This window comes from Pipra filicauda, unplaced genomic scaffold (assembly GCF_003945595.2).
Source record: "Pipra filicauda isolate LSUMZ 115617 unplaced genomic scaffold, ASM394559v2 scaffold108_size2327098_pilon, whole genome shotgun sequence".
In the NCBI taxonomy this organism is placed as follows: Eukaryota; Metazoa; Chordata; class Aves; order Passeriformes; family Pipridae; genus Pipra; species Pipra filicauda.
Window position 1 is genome coordinate 1,078,180 of NW_024103529.1, and position 13,747 is coordinate 1,091,926.

The window sequence follows — 13,747 nt, forward strand, 5'->3', positions numbered from 1 at the left end:
TGCTTACGTCTATTATTTGCTGACAGCTAATGCTCAGCGTAAGTAAGGAACAACAGTCATCATTCCAGAGAGATGTGATTCATGGGTGTTACCAGTTTATATTGCAAAGCCTAGAACAGTTTCCAACTTGGCATAGCATTTCCCCTGTTCCTCTTCCCTCAAAAACTTAGCAATTGAGTAACAAACTAAATATGTTATTAGTGGTGGAGTACAGAACTAGAGGGCTGCCCAGGTTGCCCCTGTGCTCTGGAGAGGGTTATGTGAGATAGAAGCTTGTGTCACATTTTGCTAAAGACTTGATGAAGATGCCACCACTTCCTTCTGCACTCTATCAAATTGTTCTGCTACTCTTTTAACTGAGAAGTGTTTTATAAAGTTCTGAGTATTTTTGTTGCAGTTAACAGTTTGTCTATCATGGTGATTATGAAATCAAAGTTGTTAAAATGGTCCCTCGTTCAGCATCCCCATCTCTCAGCAGAACAAACCAAGTCCTTCCCCAGAGGGCATGTGCTCTTTCACTGCTCTTCTTGCTTGCATATGGATTTTCTACCTGTAGCTGACTACTCTCTTGAACTATGTTGCCAAAAGCTATGTAGCCCAAAGCTGCATGTGGTACCTGAGTGGAGGCCTTTGCATGACCAAGGTGTTAAAAGGATTATTTTTTGGTTTTCTGTGCTGTTCCCACATCTGTCATTCAGCACCCTCAGTGGTGTTCCCTCCTGCTCAGTTTGCAAGAATGGAAGCTTGGCCAGTTAGTCACTGTCCTGTACTGGTGCAGCTTGTTATTCCTGCCACCTACAACGCCTTAGTCTTGCAAACTGCTTGAATGCAGAGTCTCCACATATCCGATTGTGGGAGAGGATTTTTCAAAATTTCAAAGAAATAAATCATGCTAAACTCCACAGAACATTTTGCATGGTAACAGTCTTCCAAAAAAAAGTCTGATTTGGCACTTCCAGAGATGTAGCTGAATCTTTTCCCAAACTAAGGCAAGGTATAGATTTTTACTACAGTTTCATGAAATCATCTTTTTCATACCTCCATAGAAGAATGGGAAAGGGGAGTGGAAAGTCCAAGGGAGGGAAGAAGGCATGTATCAAGGTGATTTTCAGCCCCCGCTGGAGCTCAAGGTGTTTTTGCTTTGGACTGACCTCTTAAAAGTAGCACATCAAACAGCTCTGCAGAAGCTCATGGTACAGCATAACATTATTCTAGTTTTACAGAGAGCTTAAGACAAACAAGAACATGGGAAGTAAGAAAGAACTAACAAGTCAGAGGAACTTCTCATAAGTTAGGATAGCTGGGCAGTTAACAAAATCATGCTGCTCCATAACTAACAAATTTCTGCATTTCTGTTGATGCCCAGTGCAGTCTTCTTTAGAAAGCTCCAGGGTTTTGCAGTTACGTCCTTCTGAGCAGTTCAAACACCTATTTCCTTCAACACGTTGTACATACTGTGGAAGCTTTATGTCTGAAATACCCAAGGGTGCCGATGATTTTAGGGAATGATTCAGTATTTGTACACACACTGTGAATTCTCTATACTTTTATTTGTTATACTTCTGCTCCAGAACAGGCATGCTGTGATTTCTTTCCTTCTTTCTCCAAATTGTGAGGCATATGGCACCCAAATAACATGGATACTCATGTTTGCTGCTGCTCAAATCCCCTTGAGCAGTGCCCTGCATCCCCAGTGTACCTTGGAGCTAGAATTAGTAAAACGCTGGCTGTAATCCTGATTTGAGCCCAAATGACAAGCAGCACTCAGACTGACACACTGAGAGAGTCAGGGAATCTTACCATAGTAGTTTGCTCTCTAGGGTCATAACCTGCCTCAGAGAGGGGTCTGTGCTGGCAGGCAGGTCAGCAAGGCCCAGGTACAGAGCTCAGGAAGTGCTTTTTGTCACACATTCTACGGCACAGGCAAACTGGTCCACAGAAGGCTTGAGCAAGGTCACTTTCTGATAACACTTTGGGCAGTAAATGGTCTTCTAACAGTTCCACCTATGACGCCTGTATCACAGAAACATTTTCAGGGATTATTAGGTCATCGTAGTGACTTTACATACTGAAAGAAACATGTTAAAGAACATTACTTTGGAGAAGATTTTTCTGGATAATCTGTTGGGATGTGAGGCTCCTTAACCCAGATATGACATTTCTTATTGTGTGGGTCAGCTGTGAAACACGTACAGGTATCTCCTGTCAGGTGATGTTATGATCTGTGTCTGATTTCCCCCTACTAATGACACAATCCTGAGGAAAGTCAACCCCATGATAATCAGTCCCTGTACTTTAAAACTAAATCACCACCACAGCTCAATGAGGACTGGAAAAGGCAGAATGTATTCCAAAGTTTAAACTGTGCTCCAGGACTTTGGTTAATATTTAGCATAGATTTAATCTCTTCCATTGTCATATTATCTTTCACCAGAAAATGGGTCTAAACATCACTATTTTTTTTTAGTAATTCTAACTAGTGACTTTAATCATTTTCCAAAGATCTGAAGTGGTCTCTATACCTATTCCTACTCCACTTTGCAGAAGGTGACATGATACAAGCCCTACAAGAGCCTGCCATATCTCAGAGGTCACAGTTCCTTTTCTCATCTCTTTCCATTGAAGTCGAATGCTACAGAACTCTACTGCTTTTATGCCAACTTAGTAAGAGAAACAAGAAAAGGTTCTACATAAAATACAGGGATTTTCTTCCTTTGTTTCTGTAGGTGCTAATTAAACACACGTCAATACACGTTCCATGTTTTATAAAACCTAATCTATATGCCTTCTTCAAGGTGCTACATGCTCACGTTTTTAAGATTAACTTCATTTTGATGTTAATGATAAACCATTTCTTAAACATACTAAAAGGTAAGTAATACTAAGCCAAATAAAGTTCTTCCACAGCAATCATGCGGTCATCATAAAAAACCCCTCTGTATATATATTTTTAGAATTGAAGCATTGAGAAAATTCTATTTGTACAGTTTTCAAGAGATTTCAATCTAGAAGAAGTCTGAGTTGGGCATCTTCCTTGGCCTAAATCAAGTTTCTAAGTAAAAACAGGCTTTATGGCTTTCAAATTTAAGGAGACAAGTTGATATCATTAGAGATCACCAGAACTACATTATCAGATATAACTCCCTAAAAAGTCACTGAATGGTACATCTGGTTTCACAAGAATTGAAAAAGCTACATGACGAGTCTGTTGGAATCCAGTACTTGAATTTATTCTGCAGTTGCATTTAAAATAGAAATACAATCACTTATGTGCTGAACACAGTAAGTTAAACACACTGTTAAAATAGACTGACATTGACGTTCTGCAGATAGGCACAGCTCACCTGGTTTCACTGGAATTAGGGCTACTTTTACAGCAGTGAACCTCCTAAGCTGAATCGACAGCTCATACCATCAAAACCATTCTGGTTACTCATGATTAGTGGAGGAATTATATGATCCCTTTGTGTTTTATAAATTGAATCCGAAAAATCCGGAATAATGAACTGCCCAGAGACTTTTGATTTTTGAGCAGCAAAGGTATTTATTGACAGCACTCAGAGCAAGCCAGCTATTGCTGGAAAAACTTGCTCCAAGGCTTCACACAAAATCAGCAGGTTTTATACAATTTTCAAATATGATTAAATGCATATTCAAGTGATTACAACATCTATCTATACCTATTAATAACAGGCAGAGTATAGGTGGAGCTCAGGCGGGGCTTAGGGCGGTGCTTCTCTTGGCCCTCAATTTTGGGGGTAGTTCCGATCTTCCTCCCATGGGTCTGGGGGCTATTCTCATCTTCCTCGACTTGACCTCTCTTCTTTTCTGTTGTTCTCGACCCGCTCACTGAAGCTTGGAAAAAGCCTTGGCTTCCAGCCTGTTTCTTCTATTCAAATGTCTACCTTATCCTACTGCATTTCTAATTTATTACCTCTAGGCCTATTACATGTTCTTTTACCATTCTCTTAAGTTTTGGTCCAGTAAGTAGAACAGAACAAGCACAGATTGTTTTGGATGTTAGTAGCTTGTTAGCAGGCCCAAATTTCTTAGTTAACTCTTTTGGGCCTGGCCTCCTGTTTGAAAATACACTGTATTTCACATACATGAATTCATCATATTTGTGATTAGGGCCTGTGCAGATAGTATCTATCCGAAGTCGTAGTCCACCTCCCAGCAAGCTGTGGTAGAGTTCCTTGGACTGCCTCCAAATTGTACTTAGCCCAGTCTCTACCTTCTGCATATGTAAAATAAGGAGCACAACTACAGGCAAGGTTTAATGCTGGAGGTTTTAGAGGAGGAACAGAAGTCAAACAAGAAAATTGTCTTATCTTTAGTCACTTCTCCCATACACACACAAAGCACCTAGTTAAAGTGCCAAAGAGTAAAGCATCATATTGCTCAAATCCCTAAAAAAGTTAAGATTTCTTTAAAAAGTATTAGCCATATAAAAATAATTTTGACGTGTCTATATACATGTCATTTCCCTAAAAAAAACAGGTCTCTGCTGTTCTTGGCCACCTTATTCAGAAGTTGCTTCTGGATAACTATATTCCAGGTTAATTGAAACGCTCTAAAACTCAAGAGACAGAAATCTATACTAAAGAATTTACTTTGTCTCCCATTTCTTCTGCATAAGCAAAACATGGGTTCGTGCACTTTGTCCTTTCAAACTACTTTCCTGTTTTAACTGCCTTGGCCCCACCTAGATTGTCACTAACTTAGGAAGAAAAGAATGCCAGGGTGGGAAAAGGCTCTGATTTTGTGGCTTTCAGTTCTGATGTACTCTTGTTAAAGAAAACCTTTGCTTCAAGATCTAGCACTTCTCTCCACCTGTAGCTATACAAAACAAACTTAAATTTTGGTTTCAAAGAAATACAACAGACTATGAAATTAGACATCTTTCTTCTAGTTCTGTATTATTCTGTAGCTGAACTGAAATTTTTATTAAAAACATCAACTTAAAATACACTGGCAATTTTCTTTTATTTAAGCTCAAGTTCTTCTTTCTTTAGCTGCTCTGTGCTTCACCAGCCTGTCTTTACTGAAAGCATAAAAAGACATTTCACTGAATACTAAATAAGGATAGATATTCTAGAAGTGTTAGAGCCCCTAAAATGGGTGCTTGGAACAGGGGCCTCTCAAAATTTTCTGCAGTGCCTAGAGCTCATTTACACCAAGGAGTGTAAAGGGAACTACAGAATAAACAAAACCCAACAGAGAGTTAACATTTTCTGCCTATGAAGACACCAAAGGCTGCTTGATGCATTGTTTTTAACGGTCTTTAAAACATGAAGCACGTTGGAAAAGCCCTCACTGTATTTGGTATCATGTTTTTTCTACCTCTTTTTGCCTGAGCAATGAGAAAGAAAAGTCCTCACTGTTCAGAGTTCAGCTACAGTGGCCAGTGTCAAAAAAGCCAATGTTGCAGGGGAAAAATTTTCATCTCAATTTTTTTTTTTCTTAGAGTTCATTACCAGTCCTTGGATTATGTGCATACAACTGGCTCCAAAATATCAGGGCTTCAAGGTACCTTCCCTAACTACTACACAGTTAAACTCACTCCTGTGAGCACTGGTGAAGCACAGGGATAATTAAAATCTCACCTGAGCACGACACATACCAACATTAAAAGCCTAATCTTGGGTTTTAAAGAGATTTCAGGTTCCTAGCAGCACAGAGTAATCTTTTGAATGCCCCTCCTATGTACCTGTCAGAATGACTAGGTTGCTGAATATCCTGAAAAATTTGGACCTTAAGAAAGGGCCCTCCACCCTTTAGCACATCTGAGCAATTCTGCAGCTTGAGCTTTGGCCTTCAGTTGCTCACATTTTAAGATGTTAATTTCATTTATTGCAAAGAGTAATCTAGGGGTAATACCACAGAACACTCCACAGCACCAGCCTGCTATCAGTCTGTGCTGGCTACAGCAAGGCCCATACGTCAAAAAAATGACTGGCTCTTTCTGTTGCTTAAAAAATTCTGAAAAAAACAGGTTTTTCAGTTAAGGAAGAAACACACACACACACATAGCCCCAAAACCAAACCCACCCACCCACACACACACACACACACACACACACACACACACACACACACACACGAACAGTTGCATGCAAATTTAAGTAAAAAATTCTTTAGAAGTGCAGGGTATCACTGAAGATCCACTGGAAGTTTGTTATTTTGACAACTGTGTGATTAAAAGCCCACAAAAAAACTATGGAAAGACAACTGATGACTTAAATGAGCTTTGGATCAGCTGTAAGGGCATTTCTTTATCTACGCACTCAGACTATTATACACAACAGTAAGTTACAGTTACAACATCAATGCCAACAATGAACACTTATTTTTGCTAACAAGTGCAAAGAGCTTTCTTATGAATAGTATCATTTAACAACTTAGCTATATAATATTCTTACAACAAATCAAATAAAATTAAAAAAATACAGATGCAGCTGTACAAACTAAACAAACTGAAAATGTTAATATCTATATCTATCTATATATATAACAAAATTACATCTTCAATAAGATGCTGCTGATACAGCAACCTGCACCAGCAAAATCCTGAGCACTTGGTCACCTATACTGTTGGATAGAGCTGAGTTCATGCTGCACTTTTCAAGAGCACACACGCATCTTGTGTTTTCTACTGAGGAAGCCGGGGGTTTATGGATTCAGGATATTTCTCACACAGCTGCAGAGTGCTGAGCAGCAGAAAGAATCTTGCATTGGAAATGTATGCTAAGGATCACCTCAAAAACTAAATAATAATAAACTGATTGCAAGGAATGCACAGGCTTTTAAGTCACTGTTTGTCTACGATCTGAGTGCCTTTTTGAGGTCAGAGTAGAAATTGGCCAAGGTACTGGACATGGCAGTGTCTACTGCAGATTGTGGCAGCATCCCCCGCAGTTCAGTCTGAATGTAGCCTGTCAAAAGGCTGTGGCTGGGACAATCCTTGAGGGGGACGCAGAACCAGCCGCAAGGGTGATTGAATCCACGCACAAAGTTAGGCCTCACCTCCTTGTAGTCGAGGCTTATACCTATCAAAGAAAATAAACAAACAAACAAACAGATAAATTAATATAACACAAATAAAAAAATACAGGTGCAGTAAATTTGAAATATACAAGCTGCTTCTTCTTCAGGAATGTAGTAGAAGGGACAGACATATTTCAAGTTTCTGGGTACTTTCATGAATGAAAGTTGCTCTTCATCCAAACTCCACAACACAGCATGGAGACCATGATGAGCAAAAATTCAGATATTAAAAAGACCTTCCTCCCATTTACTAGAAGCCAGTTGCTGCTCCTCCCAGTTTGCTCTGAGTCGGAGGACTCAACTTGTCTCTCCCACTCCTATCCCACTGTTGACATAAATGAAACCTGGCACACAGGCAAGCCAGTAACGTGTACGCTCCTTTAAGTATGTAAAACATTAAAATACCTTTGAAATTGTTAAAATACCTTGAATTTATTTGTTGGAGACAATCTTACACCATTTTTGGAATGTTTACTGCAGAACGAAACTGCATTTGAACCAAATCTTAAGCCAAGCAGCTGTTGAAAAATAAGAATTAAGCAGAGGTAGGAGGTGGCTTACCACATGTTAGAAGCCCATCTCCATAGCTTGTGGTGTAAGAGAAATCAACAAACTCCCTTGGTGCTATGATGTTCCAGAGCTGACCAGCAGTTGTATAGCGCATCACACAGCAGTTCTGGTTGAGTGACAGAATAAAGAGAGTGAGAAAACAAAAATATAATGAATACAGGGAAATTTATGCTTGTAGGCAGCTAGCATTTCTCACAAAGGTCACAGCCTCTGTCAACTACGCTGTGCAAACAAATTCAGTGAAGTCTGAATGGCTGTGCCATTTTCAATCTAAATGCTGGAAGTTGTGAGGACTTTTAGTCTACAGCCAAGAGCAGAAAATGTCTGGCACCATAAGGGTTTAAAGGTCTAAAACTAGAGAACTGTGCCATGCCTGGGAACTGAGAGTCATGTGGCTCTTATGTCACTATTACTTAGGAAGTCTGAAAGGACCGTGAACACATTGAAAGAGGACTCTCTTGCTACTAAGATGCTCCAGTCAAATACTTTTAATTTACCAAGTGAAAAATAAAATGGAATGTGAACAATTCCTCAAAACAGGCTTTCTTACAAGATACTAGAATTTGCATAGATTTTAGGGAATAATTAGCAAAAATACCTTGTCATATAAATCTTCCTAAAGAAACAGAGCAAAAGACAATCCATGTTCAAGCCAGATATCCAGAGGGGGTTTGAAGTGATACTGAATGTCTGCAGTAACGAAAGAAATGCTACCAGCTCTTCTGTAATCAACTTCAAACCTACCTTCCTTTATTTAGTCCTGACTCTCAGTTTGAACTGTTTTGTATCTCAGCATGAAGCCATACTACACAGGTCAGCCTTTCAGAAAGAGGAAGAGGATGCAGCTTCCATAAGTGTGATTATTATTGTTTGTGGAATGGAAGAAAGCTGCAAGAAAAGGCTTTGGCATATACAATATCATACTGTAGCTCTTCATATGTGAATTTTATCAGAGTTCCCAGGTCCAAGAGAATTGTGATTGACTATTTTTAGCACTGATGGAAAGATGCACGTCAAGCTTCAGATTGGGACTGTGCTGCCAGAAAGCCTCATCTGAGGTCACACACAGCATGTATGCACAGTGCCTCATGCAGAATGAAATATGTTACTATTTGTAGGAATTACTCCTCTGCTGTACTGTTAAATTCACATATTCATCTATACACATCTCCTTTAAGAATCTAGACAAGTCTTCACCTCTTCAAATGTTTCCAAGATGTCCATTGAAGTCATTAAGCTGTCCCAGTCTAGCCTGTAAGGTCCAGGGCGAATATGATCCACTATTCTGTTAGCAACATCTTCCACCACTCCTTGAGCTTTGTAGCTAGAGAAATATATGTTTACATTTAACAGTGAGAAATTTTTTATATCCTATTAATTTGCAGCAGTAAAATTACATGTTAGTGTACCTGGAGGTACAGACAGTGGACAACTGAATCAGAAAAACAGCACAGAAGAAGACCTATGGGTGCATCTATTCTTCTCTGCAATACATGTTATTCTGAGAAACCTTGTCTTTTTTTCTGCAAATATTTTTAAATGGCAAAATCCTTCCTTAGATAAAAATTAACCTGTTTATCTCTCTAATAACTTGTTATTCTGCTCCTCCTGTTGGGCTGGCAAGGGAATTCACCAGGGACAAGTAAAACTAAAAAGGAAAAAATAAGATCAGTAATACAATGGGAACAATATTTGTCATAAAGAAGAAGAAACAGCAGTAAAAGCAAGCTAATGAGAAACTATATTATGCTTTAGTGGCATATAAAAGTATCAAATAAAATAATTCGGTACAGACATTACAGAACATCCATTTGTTATCAGGTCTTTCTAGAATTTTTGTTTACTCGAGTTACTGGGCCTCCAGTTCCTGAAGGTGAAAAATCCACCAGGACCATTATTTTCAAAATACTTTGTGTTAACTAAGATGTTCTTATTTACTGCAGATAACTAGTCAAACACTACCTTTTCACATGACTTTTTGTTTCTTCAGAGTAGCATTTTCTAGTAACTGTTTCTCTAAACAGTCCATAGCCTAAACCTACAGACACCAAGAGAACCCAGAGACAGAAACTCACACAGGAAGGGCATTTGTGTCACACCTCTTTCCACAGCTAAACACTTGATATTTTACTCTATCGCAGGCAGGCCATCGTTTCTGGGCAGATGCTGTTGCCCACTTCAGCCAATGGGAGTTTTATGATGTGTTCCACAGATTTCACTGTCTGTTGTATAAATACCATGCAGCACATCAAAGTGTAACACTGCAAAGAAATAATTTAGGTACAACAGATAATCCATTTAGCTTCTACTCTGGAGAATCTCTGTAGCTGAGGGCTGTAGAATTCACAATCTTAGTTTTTAAATTCTATAAAGTGCATCTGTGGAACCTTAAAAAATCATCTGCTCTGCAGGCAAACTTACAGGTATCCACTGAATTCTTCTGATGGTTTACGCCACACAGTTGCATCTTTCTGAAAGAAAATATAAGATATGATGTTAATTGTCACTTATATACAATTATAAGATGTCCAGAAAATGCTTCAATTTTCCTTCAAGCAACCAATTTTACCACTAACTATGGTTCACCCCAAAGTCTTATTGACTGGGGCACCTGGGAGATGTTTCAGATATCTCTTGTAATATTCTATTCTTTCAAAAAAAAAGTCAGACAATTGCCTTCCTCAGTGTAAAATGCTAAAAATCTGCATAGAAATAGGGCTTGGTCGGCCAAGCCAGTTTGCTATGAAAACACACAGAATGACGAAACCACATTACCAGGCAAAGCCTTACAGCTAAAAGGTAACTGGAAAGCCATTATCTGGATGCTACTTGGACAGGAAGACCACACAACTTCTGGTTGCGTTCCTGCAACATATGACCAAACAGATGTGTGCAGGAGGTGCTGACAGTGGCAGAAGGGGAAGCTTAAGTTACCCTTCTATGCTAAATGCCTCACTAAAAGTCTCTTGCAAGCACTAGTCTATTTATTTTAAAGATACACAAGGAAAATAACGAAACTAGCATCTTCTGATTAAATGGAGCCTCTGTACAACTATTAAATGGAGCCTCTGTACAACATCTCTAAATTTTGGTGTTAAAGACAGTACCATATGGTACTGCTTTATTTGGAGTCATGATTATATAAGCACAAAGAACTAAATGTCCTAAAGAACAGCACTGTTAAGTACTTCATCCAGAACTATTTAAGATATTCTGGAGCAAAACACATCTCCCTGGTTATTGGTAAAGCTCTGAATGTCTTTTACAGGCACAGTACCAAACTGAAAAGAAGGGAGGGAAGAAAGAGAGGAAAAAGAGAGGGAGGAAGAGACAGAGAAGGAGGGAAAAAGAAAGTCAAACTAGAAATTTTATGGGGGTAAAATCTGGGGAGTAATATGATTTGAAACACTGAGATGCAGGTTACTTCCTACAGGAATACAATAGTAAATGACATAACAACACTGGAATACAACAGCCTTAATACTTAGTAGAGCAGAGGAGGTATAGGTGTATTGGAACACTGAAAGGCTTGGATGCTCTGTTCCTCCCTTTCAAGACAGTGAATTTGTTAATTTTGCAAATAATCAAGCTATATTTGGACCACTTGACTCTATCCTATCAATGTCTGCTCATGAAGGAAAAAAAAAAATAAATGTAAGTCCCACTCAAAACAAGGTAACCAAAGGGCAAAGATAGAAATTTACCACATTAGTCTACCACATTGATACACTGAGATACCCAAATACATTTCTACCTTCTATGCAGGATGGGACTAACAACTTCACGTAGCCTAGAACTGATGCACCAGCAGAGTCTATTTAGCTTGTTGAAGCAGGACTCATAAAAATCCAGGCAGCTCAAAAGAAGAGCATGGCAAACTGCTTGGAGAAAGCAGGAACTACATTCCCTTTCATTTTAGGAAACTTAGCATAATGTAGGGGCTCTGAAGGCAACAAAAATGTGAAGCAATATGAGAAAAAGAATTGAGAATTACCTCACTTCTTAAGAGGAAGGCATTTGGAAACTGAAGTCTGATGGATGGGTTCAAGCACTATTGAGAAAAACGTTCAAGAGGCTGGCATATCCCACCTACAGGCTGTGGCTGGTTTGTTGGAAGTACACCCGAGGAGCCTCTTGCAGCACTACCAATGCTATTTCACATTTTGCTTTAAATCAAGCCTATAATCCTACCCAGACAGGGTCCTTCTGTGAGACACTTCCCTGAAAATGGGTAGAAGGAATGACAAGAGTATGTCTGCAACCATAAAAACACACTCAGCCTGAGAGCAGCAATTCTCCATTGTTCAGTCATTTTCTATCGGCCTTTACAATGTAAGTTTCTGTTCAGGTAGTTGCGGAATAAGCAAGTTTCTGAATGCTTTAGTTAAAGTAGTGGAAACGTAAGTAGCCAGTTTTTGGATAAGAGATGCTGAACAAAGACGCTCTATAATCAGCTGTAAATACGCTGCTCAACAGACAAGTTCAAGTAAAGTTCAAGCTCCAGACGACCACCAGAGACCTCCAGGAGACCACCGGAAGACCCCCTAGTAACCAAATAAGGACCGAAGAACTTCTCAGGATTAACATACGTATAAACTTTATAAGAAAGGGAGTGAACATGTAAGACATTTGCTGAATATGTAAAATTTTAAGTAAATATTAGCACGCTGAGCCGAGAAGGGGACACATATGATTAGAGGAGCGATCCTCCTGTGTGTCCAGCGCTGAAAATGAAAGCATGCCTGACCACTAATGCTCACAAACTGAGTCCTGGAGGTTTCTTACCGATTTACGGTAACATCGGTAACAAGCCATCTAGAGATGCTCTATCCTAGAAGGGAGGTTTCACAGCCCCTGTCTCACCAAAAGTCCCGCAGGAACTGGACAAGATTTTCACACACAATAGGCTCTTTCCGCCGTAAGAGTGATCCACAACAGCTTCCCCGGGATCACGGACCAGGAAAGCTGCCCAGGGTGAGCACTCACGGTTTTCTTGGCCACCCTCCACTCTCCGTCCGCAATGCCGTGGTAGCGCACAAGCGTGTTCCGCAGCCTCGTGGCCAGGGGGGACGGATTCGGCAGCGGATCCATCTGCTTCCCAACAAAGATGCCCAATTACACACACGCCAGGAACAAGGCAGCGGGATCAGGGATGCCGACACCAGCACGGGGCATCCGAGCCCGCGCGCTCCAAGCAAAGGACGCAGAAACCACCGCCGCGCATCTCCCCGCTTGTCAGGGGCACCGGCGGAGAGTCACCGTGAGGCACTGGAGCCCTGGACCCTTTCCGGAGGGCCCTGGGGAATGCGGGCCGGGCGCGCTCCCGCCACGCGCTCCCAGCCCCGCGCGCTCCCGCGGCCGCGCCCCGCCCTGCCGCGCGATGACGGGCAGCCAATCAGAGCTCGGTCGGAGCCCCGCGCGACCAATGGCGGCGCGGTCCGCCCGTCGTGCGCGCGTGCAGGGCCTCCGTCATCCCCGTCCACCCCCCGCGTGCGTCACGCGACCTCCCGACGTGTCGCGGCCGCGTCGTCACAGGTCGCGATTGGAGGTGGAACGAGTGGAGTGATGGAGCGGCGGGGACACGCCTGGCCCCGGGATGGGCGTGGGGACACCCGCTGCCGTCCTGATAGCGCCGAGCTGCCTCCGTCATCTGCGGTGACAACGCGGTACGGCCCCAGCCAGGGCTGCGCTGCTCATGTGTACCTGTCGCTGTCGATCCGTACTGATGTCCCCGGGTGTTCGAAAGATAAATTACTTGTCGGTAGAATCGCCTTGTGTCGTGGAAATTAAGCACCACTCAGTCGCCCGCTCAAACCTCCATCTCCCAACCCCACCCACTCCCCCAGTCCCGATGGAATGAGGAGGAGAATCAAAATAGAAGTTTTAGTTTGAGATAAGAACAGTTTGGACAATTGAAAATGAAGTAAAAATGCAGTAATAATGGTAAATGAAAGTATTATAAGGGGAAAAAACCCACAAGTGATGCACAATACAATCGTTCACCACCCACTGACCGATGCCAGACCCCTCTTCCCAATGCAGATTGGCCCCTTCCAGTCAACTTCCCCCAATTTATACACTGGACATGATGCTCCCCTGTAATCCAGGAGGAAACAGTTAGCAACATGCT

General features: G+C 41.3%; 1 protein-coding gene across 2 annotated transcripts; it reads right to left on the reverse strand.

The window, feature by feature from the left end:
- Positions 1 to 6,235: 6,235 nt before the first annotated feature.
- On the reverse strand, positions 6,236 to 12,943 carry STARD4 (StAR related lipid transfer domain containing 4). Of its 2 annotated transcripts, none has more exons than XM_027712612.2 (5): positions 12,604 to 12,943; positions 10,039 to 10,088; positions 8,815 to 8,941; positions 7,609 to 7,723; positions 6,236 to 7,049 (listed from the first exon to the last, which is right to left on the reverse strand). In XM_027712612.2, exons 1-5 carry the CDS (start codon positions 12,706 to 12,708, stop codon positions 6,823 to 6,825), a joined length of 624 nt encoding a protein of 207 aa, XP_027568413.2. In that variant the 5' UTR covers positions 12,709 to 12,943; the 3' UTR covers positions 6,236 to 6,822. The 2 variants fall into 2 exon arrangements, with proteins under 2 accessions (XP_027568413.2, XP_027568415.2); XM_027712614.2 differs by lacking the exon at positions 12,604 to 12,943 and adding an exon at positions 12,403 to 12,597.
- Between the last annotated feature and the right edge of the window lie 804 nt (positions 12,944 to 13,747).

Bases quoted from the DNA above. Each gene is read 5' to 3' on its own strand.
- STARD4 (XM_027712612.2), bottom strand. From the start codon at position 12,708: ATGGATCCGCTGCCGAATCCGTCCCCCCTGGCCACGAGGCTGCGGAAC. The intron at 8,942-10,038 runs GTAAGTTTGCCT...ATATTTCTCTAG, and splicing joins GAAGAATTCAGTGGATACCT to CTACAAAGCTCAAGGAGTGG. The intron at 7,724-8,814 runs GTGAAGACTTGT...TCACTCAACCAG, and splicing joins TCTTGGAAACATTTGAAGAG to AACTGCTGTGTGATGCGCTA.